This window comes from Rhinatrema bivittatum, chromosome 4 (genome assembly GCF_901001135.1).
Source record: "Rhinatrema bivittatum chromosome 4, aRhiBiv1.1, whole genome shotgun sequence".
Classification (NCBI taxonomy): Eukaryota; Metazoa; Chordata; class Amphibia; order Gymnophiona; family Rhinatrematidae; genus Rhinatrema; species Rhinatrema bivittatum.
In genome coordinates, this window is record NC_042618.1 from 15,817,636 (window position 1) to 15,836,598 (window position 18,963).

At 44.3% G+C, this 18,963-nt stretch overlaps 1 protein-coding gene across 2 annotated transcripts in view; it reads right to left on the reverse strand.

The window, feature by feature from the left end:
• EML5 (EMAP like 5) overlaps positions 1–18,963 on the reverse strand; it is a 378,431-nt gene that overhangs the window by 152,957 nt on the left and 206,511 nt on the right. For both annotated transcript variants that reach the window (XM_029597756.1, XM_029597755.1), the window contains exons 14-15: positions 15,943–16,129; positions 6,717–6,822 (exon numbers count right to left, since the gene is read on the reverse strand). In XM_029597756.1, coding sequence (XP_029453616.1) covers positions 6,717–6,822; positions 15,943–16,129 — 293 coding nt within the window. The remainder of the gene's footprint in view (positions 1–6,716; positions 6,823–15,942; positions 16,130–18,963) is intronic.

An 18,963-nucleotide genomic window follows, 5' to 3' on the forward strand; every position in this document is an offset into this window, starting at 1 on the left:
AAGCAGCTACATTACAAAATTAATATATATAGCACATTACAAATACATCTAACATCAGGTTATATCATGAGGAGATTCCTAGACATTATGGGCTGAATGCAATATTTTCCAATGCACAGATACCATATCCTTAAATCTTGGCGGAATGTGTACAAAGTGTGACATTTAAAGATAAGTCTCTTTTCAACAGGCCTCATGAAATGTTTAGTCAGCTGAGCAGTTTCATAGGCATCGGACAGTGTTATCAAAAATGCCAAGAGGCAAGAATCATCTTATAGGCTACCCAATTTTATTGAGGCATGAGCTTTCAAGAACAGAGTAGAAGTAGTAGTAGTAGTAGTAGTAGTAGTAGTAGTAGTAACCAATTTTGTGTTTGTAGTTTTGGTTTATATACATCAACAGAGACTGCACACATGATGAGGCCCATATTAAAAAATCATTTAGACGGATAATGTAATAGTTATCCGTCTAGATGACTTACCCGGCTATATTCAGCCTTTATCCAGCTAAATTCTAAATTTAAATAATAAATTAGGAGGTTAGAATTTAGCTGGATAAGCTAGGGGCGGTCCAGGGGCGTAACTGAGAGGAGCCGAGTTAGCTGGCTAAGTTAACCGGCTAGCTCTGATATTCAGAGTCAGCCGGATGACAAAGATGGCTAAGTCTGGTCCAGTCAAAGAGCTATCCTAACGTTAGCTGGCTATAGTTATCCGACTACCTAATTAAGGCCTAGATTCATCATTCCACGACAAAAAAGGGACAGGTGGGCGATAGTGAGCATGCGGTTGAAGCCGCGCTGCACACTATCACCCCCATAGCACCAATGAAATAGCTTCAAGTGTTGCAATCACTGCCAGGCAGAATTAATAGCCCTCTGAAAAAATACTTGTTTAAATAAAATGCAGAAAATGCACAGTAACCCGGACAACTGATTTGGCGAATTAGCAAACCCTCTAATACACTAGTTTTAAAGTTATGCTTTGCTGAAAGCTTGTTCAATTTGTAATTTATAGTAGTGAGCAAAACTGACTTTTTTTCCTTTCCAGACAGATTTTTTCTGGTTAAAACTCTGCCATCCTAGGATGACACCTATTGACTGCTGTGTTAAAATTCAGTTTCCCTGAAGTAGACAGAAAAGTCAATTTTGCCCATTAAAATTCCTGTGTTCCAAAGAGGGCTTTTATACATATACTATCCACTCATGGTCTCATTCCAAACCTTTTTTCTGTTTTAAATAATCAACTGAATTATTAGAAAGCTTTATGTTCTGTAAAAGCCCTGTCTGTCTGTCTCTGTTCATGTCAAACCTGTTTCTTGCCTGGAGGGGCCTGTTTGGAGAATAGTTCCTTTAGTAGCCCTCAAAAAAAAAAGTGGTAATTAAAAATAATAATAAAATAATAATAATAATAATAATGAAATAAAGTTAGCAGGTCAGGGCCAGAGGCAGCCTTCACCTCCACTCCAGCTGCTGTTGATTTATTTTATATTGCATTTGTTTTTATGATTGTCTTTGTGCACGATAGTTTTTGTGTGTGTGCACTTTTCTCCATGCTATACACCTATGTAAAAAAATATTTATTGAATAATTCCCTAAAATGCAACATCACGTGCCAAAGGATGAAAAGAAAAAAGCTTCAATCACATTTTCCCTCCACATTTTAACCTTTGTTTTCTGGACCCCCACGTACCCGGCTGCCTGCCGCACAACGGCAGAGAACCTGCTGCAGGAGCTGCACCAGGGAGGGACCGAGCGCACATGGGAAGACCAAAATCCCAGAGGGCAGAAGCTTCCTTTCACGGATGTGTACCACCATGTCCTAGCACTACGCACCTGTGGGCGATGGAGCAATCTGATTGGCTAGTAATCAAGTTTACTTAGGGAATAGCCACTGCTATTACTTGCATTAGTAGCATGGGATCTTCTTAGTGTTTGGGTAATTGCCAGGTTCTTGTGGCCTGGTTTTGGCCACTGTTGGAAACAGGATGCTGGGCTTGATGGACCCTTGGTCTGACCCAACATGGCAATTTCTTATGTTCTTAATCAGATGCCTTTATTGAAATTCTCTTCTTTCTTTCCGCATAATCCGAGGAAGGGCGCCTACAAGTTGTGAAAGCTAGGCAATCTTTAAACATTCATCCTGTCAAGTGCCATCTTAGAATCAAAGACTGGGAACTATGGGGGGCAATGTAATAAGGGGCACTAACGTTAGCGCCGGTGTTTACTCCTGTTTTAGGGCACATTTTTCTGGCGTAGGTTAACTCTGGGCATGTAACAGGGGTTTTAACTCTTAAAAAATGCACGCTAAAACAGGATTAAAAACCAGCGCTAAGATTAGCGCGGGTGCATGCAAATTCCATGTAAAAGAAGGCATTAGTGATTCCTCAGCAATGCAGGGAGGTGCGTTAAAGAGCAGACAGCTTTAAGCACATTTTCTTAACACAGAAAATGTAACTCCCGGGTCAGAGCAGGAGTGAAACTTAACTCACATTTCTGGTGGCCGTGTTATACTATTGCCGTGCCCAGTGTGGGAGTGTCTAGCTGCTTCTACCACACTGGGCACAGAAATAGAATAACGTTGGCCACCAGAAATGTGAGTTTACTCCACCTCGGACCCAGGAGTTTAATTTTCATTGTAAGCTCTTGGGGCAGGCACCTACTCCTGAACAGTACACCGGCGCTGTGCATCCTGACTTTGGCCTACTGTTTAACCATAGTTGCCCACCCCAGGGAGCTTACAATTGGTCGTCCCGCTATAAATGCCCACTCCAAAGAGCAAATTCTTGCACGGGAGGCCCTTTTGGCAAGGAATGGCAAGTAAAAACAAACCATGAGCTCTCTGAGGAGGCATCTAAAGCTGAACAGAATGCCAACGTCAGATACACAGCGCCAAACTGTTCAGCTGAAGGTGCCCATGCCAGAGAGTTTGTGTTTTCATTTACCTGCCATGCCTTGCCAAAATGGCACTGCATGTGAGTCTGGTTCTGTGCATCCCAACTTGTGGGCACATTTTCTCTCATTCAAGACTATTTTGACAAGGCATGGCAAATAAAATAAAAACATAAGCTCTCTAGGGAAGGCACCTTCAGCTAGATGAACAAAGCATACACTGTCCAGGTGTGCACCAACAGCTGGACAGTACACACTTTAGCACTATGTGTGTCTGTGCTGTCCAGCTGCTCAGGAGAGCCAAGAAAACCTGTCATTGGTGCATGCTTCAGAGAGCTTACATTGGAAATTTAACTCCTGGATTCTGAAGTGGAGTAAACTCACATTTCTGATGGCAAATGTTATCTGTTGTTGTTCCCAGTGTGGCATTCCACCTCATACCCAGGAGGATTTACATTTCCAATGTAAGCTCTCTGTGGTAGGCACCTACAGCTGAACAGTACTTCAAAGTCAGCTTCACAACAGCAAGTGCATACCAGTCAGCTGAAGGTGCCTTCCCAGGAGAGCTTATGTTTTGTTCAGCTGTAGGGGCAAGCCTCACATAGCTTTCACCTTCTTTGGTCTAAGGTGGAGTAAACTCACATTTCAGCTGGCCAAAGTTATTCTATTGCTGGGCCCATTCTTTTAGAAAGACACAACCACATTGGCAGAGCAATAGAATATCATCGCCACCAGAAATATGAGTTAACTTTTACTCCATATCAGGTCAAGGAGTGAACCTGAAAATTCACTTAAGTGCATTAAACCAGTAGTACAGAGGTAAGCATCTGAAGTTGGAAGGAGTGTGACCAAAATGGACTTGCATGAAAGACTGTGCCCAAGTCAGCATATCCAGTGCTAATCTTGCATGCAAGGCCATTTTGCCAAGTGAAGTCAAAGGGTAAGCTCTCTGGGACAGGCAACTACAGCCATTTGAGATGCACAGCACCAAAGGGCGAACTGCTCAGCTATAGGTGCCTTGCTAGAGAGCTTATCCTTTGACTTCACTTGGCATGCCTTGTTCAAATGATCTTCCACGTGAGATTATACTCAGGTTGGGATGCCCAGTGCCAATCTTGCATGCAAGGCCATTTTGGTCACTCCGAGCACCTACCTCCTTACGCCTTTTTAAAGCACTTTTCTGCACTGGTGCAGATTTTTCAGTTTAACTCACATTTTAGCAAGCTTTTTTAACTTTTGTTTGATTTGCATCCCATTAGTTTACTGCAGTCCACTGCATTCCGCATGCATTAAGTAAAACCCTTGCCAAAATTTAACTCCAGTTTTGGCGTGAGTTTTATTACATCGGTCCCTCGGTGCAAAAGTCCTCTCTTCATTCCTGAGCCCTGTTAAGGTATCATCTTTACTCAGCTGCTTTGCTGGTTTTCCCTATTGGCATCCTCTCGCTCTCTCCGTTTTTGTTTCTTTCTGATTTTAGTCTGGCTCCTGAGGAGAAATTAGGTAGTTAAAGGTCATGAAAGCTCCTTCTCCTCTGCTACTCCCAGAGCGATGTATGTAAGTGAGCCGGAGCGCTACTGATTTCAGAAACAAATGCCTACCATCAATCCCATGCATCAAAAGTAAGAACACCATGTGAACAACTTCAGGGAGGTGGGTTTTTTGTTTTGTTTTTTTTTAGAAACAGAAAATGTAGACACAGTAAAAAAAAAAAAAAAAGCTGCACGCCTTCTATCCCAAACAAATGCAAATAAAAAATGTAAAAAAATACTAAAAAGTAAACTCTCTTCGCACAAAAGAAAAGGAGATGTAGGGACAAGACCACCAAAGGCAGAAAGCCAGCAAATATTCAACAAAGCTGGTATTCTGAAGGCCATAAGTATCAATTGCATTTTAAATTCAAGTAAAATATCAGGTCACATGGGTATGTAGTAATAATGAATTTGCAGAAGATAAATTTGCATGCAGTGGAGGCAGTGCATGCAAATCTAGCTTATGGGTATTCATTATGGATATGCCGAAAACCAGACAGGCTAGGGAGGGTATTCCAGAAACAGCTTGAGAAACACCGAGGTAGCTTACTGGCTCCACAGCAGAAGAAAATGCAAGCATTTATGAGCTTTATAATCACTTGTGATAAGTACATCATAAAAGCCTTTGGGAACATAAAATAAAAATGTGACGCTCTCAAATTAATTTCCGCCACTGCAGGACTCATTCACGTCCCTGAAAACTGAGAGCTGCTTATTTAAGACGTAAGTCCTACATTAAGCAGAGGCGGAGGAGCAATAACCGCCGCCCCCCCCCAGCCGTGTGAAGGCGAGATGCTCGGTTAGTAATATTTAAAAGCTGGCTTGCTGGTTGCTGTCCAGGGCACCCACACCTTGCAAGATGCTTAAGTGAAACAAACCTAGGAAGGTTGCCAGCTCGATGTTGTCATTTGCCTTGCCAGGAAAAGATTAAGTGGCATTAATGCAGAGTCGCTCCTGAGGCACAAACGAAATCTGTCAGTGTGAGGCAGGGTGAGGCTGCAACAGTGCACGGAAATGAAGTTACTGCCATTCCCCCGGGGTTGCACGGTTTCTAACAGTAACTCAATTTGTCAGCAAAAAAACAAAAGAACCAAGACATAATTCTGTACCAGGATCATTTTTTCATGTGCAAAACCAGCAAACGTCCACTAAATGCCAGTAATGCTAGCTACTTCATTTTAATATTATAATAGAAGGAAAACATCTTTTTTTTTTTAATGCCAGTTTACAGAATATTACTTCTCTAATTCGCTTAACATTGAGTTCTGAAAGGGGACCGGTCAGCAGTCAGTTCGCTGACCAATCCGCAAAAAGGTGCAGTGAATAACTTATCTAAATGCCAGTACCTGTCAGCAGTACTGAAATTTAGAGATTGAACCCATGGGAGGAGGCAAGAACGTCTCTCCTCCTGATGGGGTACTGACAGCCTTCAGGAGGCTGGGGAGGGGGGAGGGCGCAGGTGCCACACGTTTTAAAGGAGGAGAAGGGGAGCGCAGGCTCCTACAGAGAAGGGGGATGGGCCAGGGCGTTCAGCAGTAAACAAGTGGCACTGCATACACCTGATTAGGTTTATTAACGTTGTCCGGCTGAACTTTAGTCCTGCTTCCCCTATGAACAGATTTACCCGGCCAATTTGAAGCCCTGACCTCGAAACTCCCCCGCACAGCGTCTTTTTAATCCGGCTAAAAGTTATCTGGTCAGCGGGGGTGGTCAACGAGGGAAGGGGGGGGGGATATTTAAATCCCAAGATTTAACCAGCTACATCCAAACCTAACTGGGCAAACCCTTCTGAATATGGACCGCTTGGGCTTTTTTGTTTTTTGCTTTATTTTATTTTTTGGTCTAGCAGCTTCCCCCTGCACCTTTCAGTTTCTGGCGGAAACAGAACCGGCTCCTAGCGGTGACTACAACACCACGAGGCCTCCTCGTAGTTCATGGTCACCTGGGGGCGTTACCCCACTTTTAATCCTCTCATCTAATCCAGCGCACTGATTCTCAGCCGGGTGGTGGGGGCAGGGACACGGACCCCGGCGCCCTCAGTAAAACAGTATGCGTGCAGCCTGATTCCGGCCATCGGGCGTCGCTGTTGTGCAACAGCTGAGACGACTCCTCCCCCTCCGCAGCAGGGGACCGTGAACGCCGCCTCCTCTGCCAACCGCGGCCAGCCCAAAGAGCAGAATCGAGATCAGGAACCGAACCCCAGCCTCCTGCATGACAGCGCACACAAAGCTGCTGCCGAGCCTCCGGGCTGACCCGGTGAAAATACCTTCTGAGAGTAAAAACACCAGAAACGCCACTACCTGAGAAATCCACGGCACAGACTCCATACTGGTGATAGCCCTTTAATACTGACAGTGGTTTCATAGTCTCTGTATCCCAGACGTGGACTGTAGAATCACGACTCACCTTTAGAAACAAAAAAATGGTAAATACTGTACTTTAATTTTCAGCTTTTTTTGTACATTTAATACAAACCCCCAAACATTTATTTACTACAAAAACCCATTTGAACTTTCCATGCAAAGTCTCAGAGGACGAAATGCTGCCAGGCTTACATGATATTAAACATTACTTCCCTACTGTGAATTCTTCTTATTTAAACCCTTCCATTTTGAAAGTTAAATATGAGACATGCACACTGGATTTTAAAGGGAATTTTCTATTACTAGTGACTGAGTTTGAATCAGTTTTGTTTTTGGCTATCATACCTGAGCCATGCACAAAATTACCGTTTTCTCCTTGGTTTCAGTTTGTTTGTTTCTTAAAATTTCACTCGGCAGTTTTGTTTTTTTTCTTGCTCCTTTGACTTTCGGCTCAGTCGGAACCCACGCTGGGATCCTGGCACACTATGAGACTTTCTTTCCAACAAGTGGGGGGAAAATTTTCCCCTATCTGACATCTCCACCCTGACACACTTACAGGTCGACGCAATATAGTGCGCTCGGCCAAGCACACAGCTTTACATGTGCTTGGCTGCACGTTTTGGATGTGCTTCCAAAACCCCTAATGCAAAAGGTGATCAGCGCGTCCAAAACGTGCATCCAAACCAGCACGTAACTAATAGTGCTAATCACATGTAAATTCATGTGGATGAGGCTATTAGCTGTTACCCCTGATGCTAAAAAAAAGTACACCTGACACACACATTTTTACTCTCATAAATTAACACCTCCCCAGAGCAGACGTTAATTCTCGAGGAGGCACAAAATACAGTTTTTTTGTAGCTCCTCCGACTTAATATCGTAGTGATATTAAGTTGGAGGATCCGAGAAAAGAAGAAACAGAAAAAAAAAAGTCACAGGTTAGGAAAACGAATGCTCAGTTAACGAGCGTCCATTTTCCTCACCCGTGGCTGTGCACAAGTTATTAAAGGGAGGCTCATAAAATTGAGCATCCGTTTTTCTAACCCACGGCTAGCCCGTTTAAATATTAAATCTGGCGCACAGGAGAGGTGGATCGGCGCGCATTAAGACAGCCTGCACTCAATCATGAACGCCCGTTTAACGCGCACCGATATTGCATCGGCCTGTTTATCCGGTGATTGCAACAATGGTCCGGGACCAGGGGACCATGCACCAGGGCTCCTTCCAGCACTATGCAATTACGGGCAGCGAACCCAGCCACCGGACGTTGCGCTTCAGCGAAGATCACACCACCCTCCCCACTGGGAGCTGTGAACGTTGCCCCCTCAGCATCCCCCCCCCCCCCAGCCAACCCTAGGACCAGGTGACCCAAGACGGGGAATCAAACCAGGGACGTTCCACATGTCGGTCCCTGGATTGACTCCCCTCCCCCAAGCCACCGCACCTCACCACCTGCTGCTAGTTTTATCTCTTTCCCAGACAGTTTATCCTGTTGCACCTATGGACTGTAGACCCGCTTTTATTTTTTTCTTTTAGAAAGAAATTCATAGATTCAAAGAGGTAAAAGCAGGACTGGTTCAGCCTATCCAGATGGTAATCGGACTCCTGACCCCTTGTTCCTTTTTCTGATACATGCATTTCTCCAGTGGCTACAGGGAAAACGAAGGTCTCCTGCTGCCCAAAGACTGGAGCTCAATATTCTAAACTAAACATTTAACTGGATAATATGAGATAGATGAATAACTTATGAGTCACATGATAACTTACCAGTTAGATGAATACCTTGGATAACTTATAAGTCAGATGGATAACAGGAGTTAGATGGATAACTTATGAGTTATATGGATAAACTTGATAACTTATGAGTTAGATGGATAATTAATGAGTCAAATGGATAACTTATGAGTTATATGGATAATTTGGATAACTTATGAGTTAGATGGATAATTAATGAGTCAAATGGATAACTTATGAGTTATATGGATAATTTGGATAACATGATTTAGATGGATAACGTATGAGTCAGATGGATAACATGAGTTAGATGGATAACTTGGATAGCTTATGAGTTAGATGGATAACTTGGATAACTTATGAGTCAGATGGATAACCTTATTTTTATTTATTTTATTTATTTAGAATCTTTTAATTGGTGTGATATGTCGTAAAGACCACATCACACCAATTCTAAAAATCCTACACTGGCTACCAATCCACTATAGAATACTTTTCAAGAGTCTTACTATCATTCACAAATCTGTCTACCAGCAATCCTCACTCCAACTCGCCATCCCCCTCGAACTTCATGCTTCCACAAGGCCGATCAGATCCGCATACAAAGGCTCTCTCCAGGCTTCCCCAAGCAAATTCTTGGTCCACAACTCCATCCATAAACGAGCACTTTCGGCAGTGGGTCCGCTCCATTGGAACTCTCTCCCCCCAGATATACGTCAGGAACAATGCCATCTATCTTTCAGAAAGAAACTGAAAACCTGGCTGTTCGCCCAAGCTTATGGTTGATAGAGCCTCTATCAACCAATATTGTCTTTTTCACCCTCCTACCCATTCCCTATCTCCTCCCTCCCCCCCCCCCCCGCCCCGTTCCCTGCCCTGCCACACCCCCCCCACTGCTTACCTCCCCTGTTCCTCCCTTTCACAGGAAATTTTATTCCTAATAATTACCTATGATAAATCACCAGCCGAACTCATTAACCTTTTGTTAACCTTTATATGTCTCGCTACTTAATTGTTTTTGTTGATGACTACTTTCAGTACTCTCCAGTTATATTAGTTTGAAATCTTTCCTGTCTTCCTAAGCCCATGTTTTTGCTCCCTGTTTAATGTAACTTTATCTTCTATGCAGTTGTTAATTGGTTTCCCCTTGTTCCATTGTAAACCGGTACGATAAGACTTGGTCTTGAGCATCGGTATATTAAAAGAACTTAAATAAATAAAATAAAATAAATATACCGATGCTCAAGATAAATATCTTATTGTACCGGTTTACAGCATAACAGGGGATAACCAAACGAATAGAAGGAAGTTACAAAAAACAGGGTGATGCAATTCGGGACAAGAGAGCAAGGAAGAATTGGCTGATCATAGTGTTATTATAGTGAAAACAATAAGTAGTTTATAAACTTAACTTGACGAGTAACCATGTAGGAGATCAAACAAACAGTCAGTTCTTCAGGGGTGCGTAAATCTATACGGGATTGACGGTGCTGGTGTTAAGGATTGGAAGAGAAATGTCGAGGTCAGGGCGGAGGGGGGAGGGAGAAAGACCAGGCAGGGTGTGAAGGGGGGGGGGGTGGAGAGGGGCTGCAAATCTATCGGGGTGGCTTGCCTAATAATAGGTTGGAGCCAGAGGGCAGCCAGAGTTACTGAAGTTATAATGGAACAGATTAGAACTGACAGGGGATTATGAATTGGTTAGGGGAAGGCTAGTTTGAAAAGCCATGTTTTCAGTTTCTTTCTGAAGCTGAAAGGGCATTGTTCCTGTCGAAGCTCTGGTAGTAATGAGTTCCATTGGGAGGGTCCGGCAGTAGACAGTGCACGTTTCCTAATGGAGGGGTGAAGTGAGGATTTCATGGGGGGTTTGTGTAGAGATCCTTTATATGCCACTCTGATCGGTCTTGCAGAGGAGCGAAGGTTGAGCAGAATTTTGAGTTGGAGTGTAGATTGAAGGTAGATGGTTTTGTGGATAATGGTCATGGTCTTAAACAGGATTCTATAGTTGATGGGAAGCCAGTGTAAATTTTTGAGGATAGGGGTGATATGGTCTCTTCGCCTTGAATTGGTTAATATCCGAGCTGCGGCATTCTGTATCATCTGTAATGGTTTAGTTGTGGAGGCAGGAAGGCCGAGGAGTAAAGCATTACAGTAGTCAATTTTTGAAAACAGTATGGCCTGGAGGACTGAGCGGTAATCATGATGGTGTAAGAGGGGTCTGAGCTGTTTTAGAACATGTAGCTTATAGAAGCATTCTTTTGTGGTGTTTATACATTTTTTTGAAATTCATTCGGGTGTCTAGTATTATGCACAGGCTGTGGACCCTTGGCCGATGGGAGGATGGAATACCTTTCGGATGCTCCGTAGGGTCTCTCGTCGGGTGGCGAGGCAGAACAGAAGGCAGGACCAGCTGACCCTTGCCACTGGAGACTGAGGCGAGCGTGGAAGCAATGAAGAGATGAGATGAGGTGCACTGTCTTCACCACTGAAAGTCTGTGGTCCCCCCAGGAGAAGCCCGTAGGGACCCAGACCGCTGGGGCTTAGGCGGACCTTTGAGAGGTCAGAGAGTCGGTGCAAGGGCTGACTGGAGCTTCACCCTGGAAGTCCGTGGTCCCCCCGGGAGGAGCCCGTAGGGACCCAGACCGCTGGGGCTTAGGCGGACCTTTGAGAGGTCAGAGAGTCGGTGCAAGGGCTGACTGGAGCTTCACCCTGGAAGTCCGTGGTCCCCCCGGGAGGAGCCCGTAGGGACCCGGACTGCTGGGACTTAGGCGGGCCCTCGGAGACGGAGGTCTGGAAGGAGTCCTAGGTCGGGTGCCAGAGGGTCGTCGCTCACCAGTCCGAGGTCATACACCGAGGAATCACTGCTTGTCAGTCCGAAGTCACACGCCAGAGAATCACCGCTTGCCAGTCCGAAGTCACACGCCAGAGAATCACCACTTGCCAATCCGAAGTCGCACACCAGAGAATCACCAAGGCCAATCCGAAGTCAGGAACCGGGAATGTCAAGACGGAGCAGGAACAAGGTCCAAGGCTTGAAGACTCACCGAAGCAAGCAGACTAGACAGCGCTAGGGGACGTTGCCAAGTCACTGGATGAGCAGAGGAAGCTGCCTTTTATACTTCCTCTGCCCTGGCTGATAGAGAACAGGTGAGGCCATTTAAAGGGATGGGTCCCTTTAATTCTGTGGAGGGGCGTGGCCTCATGCTTAAGCATGGCGGTGGCCATTTTGGATTTCCCCTGCGGAGGGGAGACGCCGCTGGGGGGAAGCAGGACGGCTTCCCCTGCAACGGGCAGCGCCGGAGGCCGCGCAGGCGCAATGGCCCGAATCGGAGCCCTCCCCCGGGGCTCCTGCGGCGCCGCAAATCAGGTAGGGGCCGCGGTCATGGGGCGCCACGGCCGCGGAGCGCAACATCTAGAATGGCTCCTAGGTCTCTCACGTGGTTCACTGATGGGATGATGGGGTTGCTGACAAGGGGGTTGCAGTCATTGGGCGAGATGAAAAGGAGCTCAGTTTTGGAAGTGTTGAGGACAAGGTTGAGGCTGGAGAGGAGACGGTTGATGGAGTGAAGACAACTGTTCCAGAAATTTAGGGTTTCGGCAATGGGATCTGAGATGGGGATCAAGATCTGCACATCGTCAGCGTAGATGAAGTGGGTCAGGTTAAGAGTTGATAGAAGCTGGCAAAGGGGAAGCAGATAAATGTTAAACAGTGTAGGGGAAAGAGACGAGCCCTGAGGTACTCTGTGAGTGGAGGAAATGGGGTGAGATTCTTTGTTGTTTATTCTGACCTTGTAGATCCTGATATTGAGGAAGGATTTAAACCAGCTGAGGGTGGTGCCAGAGATGCCGATGTCCGAAAGTCGGTTGATGAGAATTGAGTGGTTCACGGTGTCGAACGCTGCTGAGAAGTCGAGTAGAGCCAATAGATAGGATTGGCCTTTATCCAGGCTCATTAGTATGTTGTCTGTAAGCGAGATTAGCAGGGATTCCGTGTTTAGGCGTTTCCGGAATACGAACTGGGAAGGGTAGAGAATGTTGTGGACATCGAGGTAATCGGAGAGTTGATTGTTGACTACTTTTTCCATTAGTTTGGCGATAAATGGTAGATTGGCGATGGGACAGAAGTTAGCAGAATTATCTGGATCCAAGTTGGGTTTCTTGAGTAGAGGTTTGAGTGATGCAAGTTTCAAGGAGTCGGGGACAGATCCTTGGGAAGTTATCATAACTTGGATAACTTATAAGTCAGATGGATAACTTATGAGTTATATGGATAACTTGGATAACTTATGAGTTAGAGGATAACTTGGATAACTTATAAGTCAGATGGAAAACTTAGGAGTTAGATGGATAACTTTGATAACATGAGTCAGGTGGATAACTTGGATAATTTATGAGTCAGATGGATAATTTATGAGTCAGATGGATAACTTGGATAATATGAGTTATATGGATAATGTGGATATCTTATGAGTCAGATGGATAACTTATGAGTCTGATGGATAACTTGGATAATATGAGTTATATGGATAATGTGGATAACTTATGAGTCAGATGGATAACTTATGAGTCAAATTAATAACTTTCCATTTAGATGGATAAGTTGTGAGTTATCCATCTAAGTGGCTTTTAATATTGACCTCTCTGTGTTTACCCCACTCCCTTTTGAATTTTGTTAGTGTTCTTGTCCTCACCACTTCTTCCGGGAGGGCATTCCTGGCCTCCCCCGCCCTTTCCGTGAAAATTTATTTCTTGATGATGTTCCCTTGGAGTTTCATATCATGAGCCCTGGTTCTGCAATTTCTTTTCCATCGGAAAAGGTTTGATTCTTGTGCAGGTATTTAAATGTCAGTATCATATTCCAAGCACTGTTACATGTGCCATTGGCAGTTTTTCATTTCAGATGCTTGAAGTGTGTTGAGGATATTGGAATGTTTGTATGAATTAACTTTGCTTTACTCATGAAACTTGGATGCAGCTCCATCACTGCTCTCTACATTAATGGTGGGGGTGGAAGGGAAATAGAACCAAAGAGCTAAGAGAAACAGATAAGTATGAGAAAAAATGTGTGAAGCTTGCTGGGCAGACTGGATGGGCCGTTTGGTCTTCTTCTGCCGTCATTTCTATGTTTCTATGTATAAATAAAGAATTTAAAAAAACATGTTCTGACTTTGAGATGTGTAAATGACCTGATGCTAGCTGTGCTGTGGCTTCTGGAGAGACAGGTATCAGCCTTTTTATACACTGGAGCCTGCAGCGCTTGGGCTGAGTGCGGAGGATAGAAAAAGGAGTGCCTGGTGTTCTGGGGGCAGCTGCTGCTTGATGGTTCTAATCATAGAGTCTTCCCAGAATTTGTGTAATGAATTACGCAAAGAATTGGATGAAAAATTAGTTTCCATTAAGACAGAAATAGACCATGATACCTTTGAACACAATTTTGCTGATTTACAGAAAAAATGTGGAAAGTTTTAAGAAAGAACTTAGAGAATATAAACTCTCCAAATTTTCCAGAGATGAGCAAGATTATAAACATGGTAGTATAATACTCCTGGATGCACCCAGGTAATTTTTAATATTAGTTAAATAAAGAAAGAGATTTTAATTGCAAGTTGCAACTTCGAAATTGAAGGACTTATTTTGGTGCCAATATAAGAAATATTAACTAGTGGATTTTCTTGGGTTTTCAACTGTATACTAGTTAATCCCTGAATTTTTCTTCATTGCTTCCCTTAACACCACCACCAGCTCAAACGTGCATATACGTCATGAAACATCTGAAGAAAGCGTTGCGTTTCCGGCTCCCCTCCACCAGAGGACCCCGGCGAGCCTGGCTCCAAACTCCCGGCATATCTTTGGTCCCTGGCCTCCGCCTGACCTACAGCCTCTGGTGCCACCAGAGAACCTCCACGAGCTCTTGCCCCTGGCTACCCAAGCCCTTCTCACCCGCCTGTACCACATCCAGACCCTTCCTTGCCTTGTTGCCTGCCCTAGGCCTCTCTGCCTCCCTACCCCTGGCCTAGCCCTGAGACTCCCAGGTCTCTTCTATGATAACAGGCCTCTGTCTATTCTCTGACTTGGCCTAGCCCTCCCCAGGTCTCTTCCTAGTTTCTTAGTCTCTCTGCCTTGCCTTTGCAGCCTTCGGGCTATCTTGTTCTATGTTCTGTGTGGTCTTCATCATGATTTGTCCTGTCTTTGTCCTAGTCCCTGTTTGCAGAGTCCCACTTCCACGCTTGCTTGCACTCGGTTCCTGTCTGTTCCAGCGTTTCAGTTGCACGTATACCTGCAGTCACTCCACTCTTACCTGCACCCAGATCCAGTCTGCTCCTCCTGTTCCAGTCCATGCTTACCAGCATTCCTCCTCCCTAGGAATAGCCTAGTGGTTAGAGCAGTGGTCTACGAACCAGGAGACCAGGGTTTGAGTCCTGTGGTCACTCCTTGTGACCTTGTGCAAGTCACTTATTCTCCATTGCCTCAGGTACAAAAACTTAGATTGTAAGCTCTCTGGGGACAGGGAAATACCTACAGTACCTGAATGTAAATCGATGTGGAATCTCAGATGGAATGTTGGTATATAATAAATAAATTCAGTTTCAGTCTGTTCCTGTGGATACCTGCACTTTGCTTCAGAGCTCCACGCCAGCCAGCACCTCTCTCCAGAGCTCCATCGAGGCCTCACCGGACTGCCAACACCTAACCTCCAGCCTTGCCACCCTGCACCTCTCCAGGAGGTGGTGTCTACAACACCCCCTTCTACAGCTGCCCTTCATAACAGAAAGCACATTCACATCAGCAAAGCTGATGCAAGAACACTGCTGAGACCAGTCCTAACGGTGCTCTTACCGCTACACATGTAGGATTTTGCTGTGAAAAGCTCTTAGCCTACAAGACATGCAATTTTCAAAGGCATTTACCCAGGTAAATAAGTATTTAAGCCAGGCAAAACGAAACTGACTGAAAACTGCCCTCTTCAGATGTGACTAAAAGGATCATCAGTTTCTATGGTGCACACACATTTAGCCACAGGAGGCAGAGATGTTTCTGTCGCTGTGTTTACGTTGTAGAGGAAAACGGCACAACGACTTTTGACTGTCAAATATACGCAACCCTCCGCCCCACCAACCACATAAATAGCAGATGCAACGTACACAGGTACTTTTAACATACGTACTCCGCACTTCCTAATGTTCAAAGAGAGAGAACATTATTTACTCCGTCAGACAGTACAAGATCGAAGTGATGCTTCAGGGAAACTAATGGGCAGCAGATATAAAACAAATCTGAGAAACTGCATGCATGCACTCTATACAGGAAGACCTGCCTATTATGCACACACACACACACACACTTCTGTAAAACCAAGGTACCAAGGCTGACAGCTCAATAACGTAAGACTGGATTTCTCTAGTAACAGATGGGCCTGTCTGCGTTACCCTACCTGGCCTGTTGCCACGTAGTCTTTCAGGGGATGAATTGCCAGGCAGAGGATGTCGTCATCATGTCCCAAATAGAAACGCTGCGTGTTCTGCTGCCGGTTATACACCACGCCCACCGCCGCAACGTGGTAAACGATTTCACCCGTCTGCGTGTAGAAGAGATTGCTCCTACAGTCATACCCTCGATAGCTAACAAAGGAAAAAAAAAACAGAGACAGCCTTTCCTTCTCCTGTTTTCAGTCTTTGGTGGAAACAAGAATCCCATTTACTTGTAAAATGTTAATAAGACAGTGAGCAGAGAATATAAGCAACATTAACATAAAAAATATAAAGAAATGTGTTGCTTGTTATGAGAAACCCCAGAAATGATGTCACTGTGAGTATTAGCGATGTCTCTGTATATGTCCCACAACCTTAGTAAGACTCTGAGCCTCCTAAACTAGGTCCCTAAGTCGGGAGCCCATTTGTAGACAAACTTAGGATACTTTTTCAGCTGAAAATTCACATAAAATTTAGGTCCCTAAAAGTTAGGATCCTAAATTTAGGCCTCCTGTTCATTTTCATAGATTTAGGCTCCTGAATTAGGGGCCTAGCTCTGAAAATCAGTCCTGGCCTCCTGACTTTGTTTCCCCGCCTCCTAACTTTGTCTCCATGGCCACCCGCTTCTTAGGTTTCTAAATTTATGATCCTAGTCAAACTTTGAACCTAAATTTAGGGACTCAACCCTAGTAAATCTAAGAGTCTAACTCCAAAAGTTAGGAGCCTAAACTATTTGAATATTGGTCCCTTAGTTTTAAAATAACATTTAAATTTTATATAAATACAAAATTTACCATGTGCAAAATTCAACTACTTATCAAGTAAAGACATATAAGTTATAAACTTTTAACTATGAAATGTCACTTTTGTTCTGGATTGAAATGCAGTGCTACCATTCTTATGATATTTTCTTGACAAAATCCTTGTCATCTTTCTGAGTATATGAGCTTACAGATGCTGAAGCTGTCCTCAATATAAGCAAACTTTGCCATGCTGTTAATTGCAATTAGTGTTCTCTCTGCCAGCTGTGGGGGACAGGAGCAGCTGCAGACTTCCAAAATACATCCAGATCTTCCTCAGTTGCTGTATGGTTGGCCACATATGCAGGTGTGAAAAACTTTGCATGAAGATCAAACTCTTCTAAAGGGGCATCACTTCATCCAGGAATTATATCTAAATTGTCTTGAGTTTGACTTAAAACAATACGTTTTTGAGGGATCAAACACAGACTACTTGCTCTGTCTGTTCCAACCTCACCCCTGCTCTCCTGTTCCCTTCAGGAGGGGAGAGGGGAACAACAGAAGGGGAGGGGCTAGATTAAGGAGCAAAGTGGCTTGGCTCTTGTCTCCCTCAGTCTCAGCCTCACACATCCCCTCCTGTTCCCTGAAAACTGCTTGGGAGGGGAAGGGATGGAGCCTGAAGAGAAGTGATTAGCTGCAGGGTGCTGAGAAACTGTTGAATTAGCCCTGCAGGCACTGCAGCTTCCTTCAGACGACTGAATTAGCATGGGGAGCTTCAAGTGTGTTAATTGTGTAGAAAGTTGTAAATTATGCAGCAATAGGCTATTTACATAGTTTCTCCCAGATTTGGGGGAGCCTAGAGGCAATGAATATACTATTTACCTTCACAGCCTTCTGTAGCAATGTGTTTCACGGATCAAGCATAAATTGTGCAAAGCCTGCTGTTTAAAGCCTACTACCCAATCTGCTATCCCCCTCACTTTTTCATTCCCCTCTGCTGATAGCATAATTGGGTGGGACAGAAAGAGGCATTAATAGTTTTAGAGTATGGTGTTGGACCTTGTGTACTCAAAGACTCAGCTCTAGCCCAGTTCACACATGCTAAGCCATACAGCGTTATTTAAAGCACAAATTCACTTTTAGAATTTCATTGGCTGCATTAATCATGCTTGCCTTTCAACAGCACTGTCATTAACAGGTAAATCTGTCACCAAAGGTGGGAAAATAAATTGCAAGTGACATAAAAACAGAGCGCAATATATTCAGTAGAAGGAGACAATTGATGCTTTCAACCATACTTCCCAGGGATTTACGGGAGATTTCTCTCATTAAAAAATGTGTAAGAAAATTTCATTACATCTTGAGGAAAATATCATCAGTGTTGGCAGATTTTCATTACTTGCTCTTAAGTAATTTTCGCTGTTTACGGCAGAACTTATGGGTTCGGCAGATGCACAAATCACCCTTTCCAGATCCTTCCCCTTTCGTCAGGCACATAAAAGCAAATGAAGCAGCAATATTCCTATAAAAACCTCAGAGGAATGTTCACAGGGGCACAGAAAGAAAAAGCAACCTTATTATACAGACAGAGGCCGTAAAATCTGGATCTTCATTGGGCACTTAATAATGGAAGATTAAAGCAAGTGATAGCTAGAAACCCCTCCCTCCAAAAACCCTTATCAAACCAAGGGGTGAGGTGTGTGTACAACAACAGGAGGGGTGAAGAGAAGGCCGGAAATATCTAAAGTCTCACAGCAATCGATTCCCCGGGCTCCCTCGACAGAGCAGCAGTGCTGACTGGCTGCAGCAGGGGCCTTGTTTAATGGCAGCTGCCTGACATCTGGGAACGTGAAGATCCCACGTAACTATATAAGGATGTGGGGCAAAATCAATGCTCATTTTGCGAATATTTTCATTGGGGGAATTTTAAATGCTTTCTTCCTCACTGAAACATTTGCCGTAGGTTTTAATAAAAAAACATTTTTGTGCAGGCAACACAAAGTAAAAACTGAAGGTGAGGATCCTTTCCTGCCTCATCCACTCAGGACACCTATTATGTAGTCAATGACCTCTTCAACCCAAAATAACTTGCACACATAAAAAAATAAAAAATAAAAAAATATTGCCTACAAGCAAGTGAGAGAATATTACGCTACTGAGTCGCAATCAACTGGGTGGATAGCTTTGAAACATGTGCGCGCGTGCCCATATACATGGGCGCATGGGCGTGCACAATTTTACTAC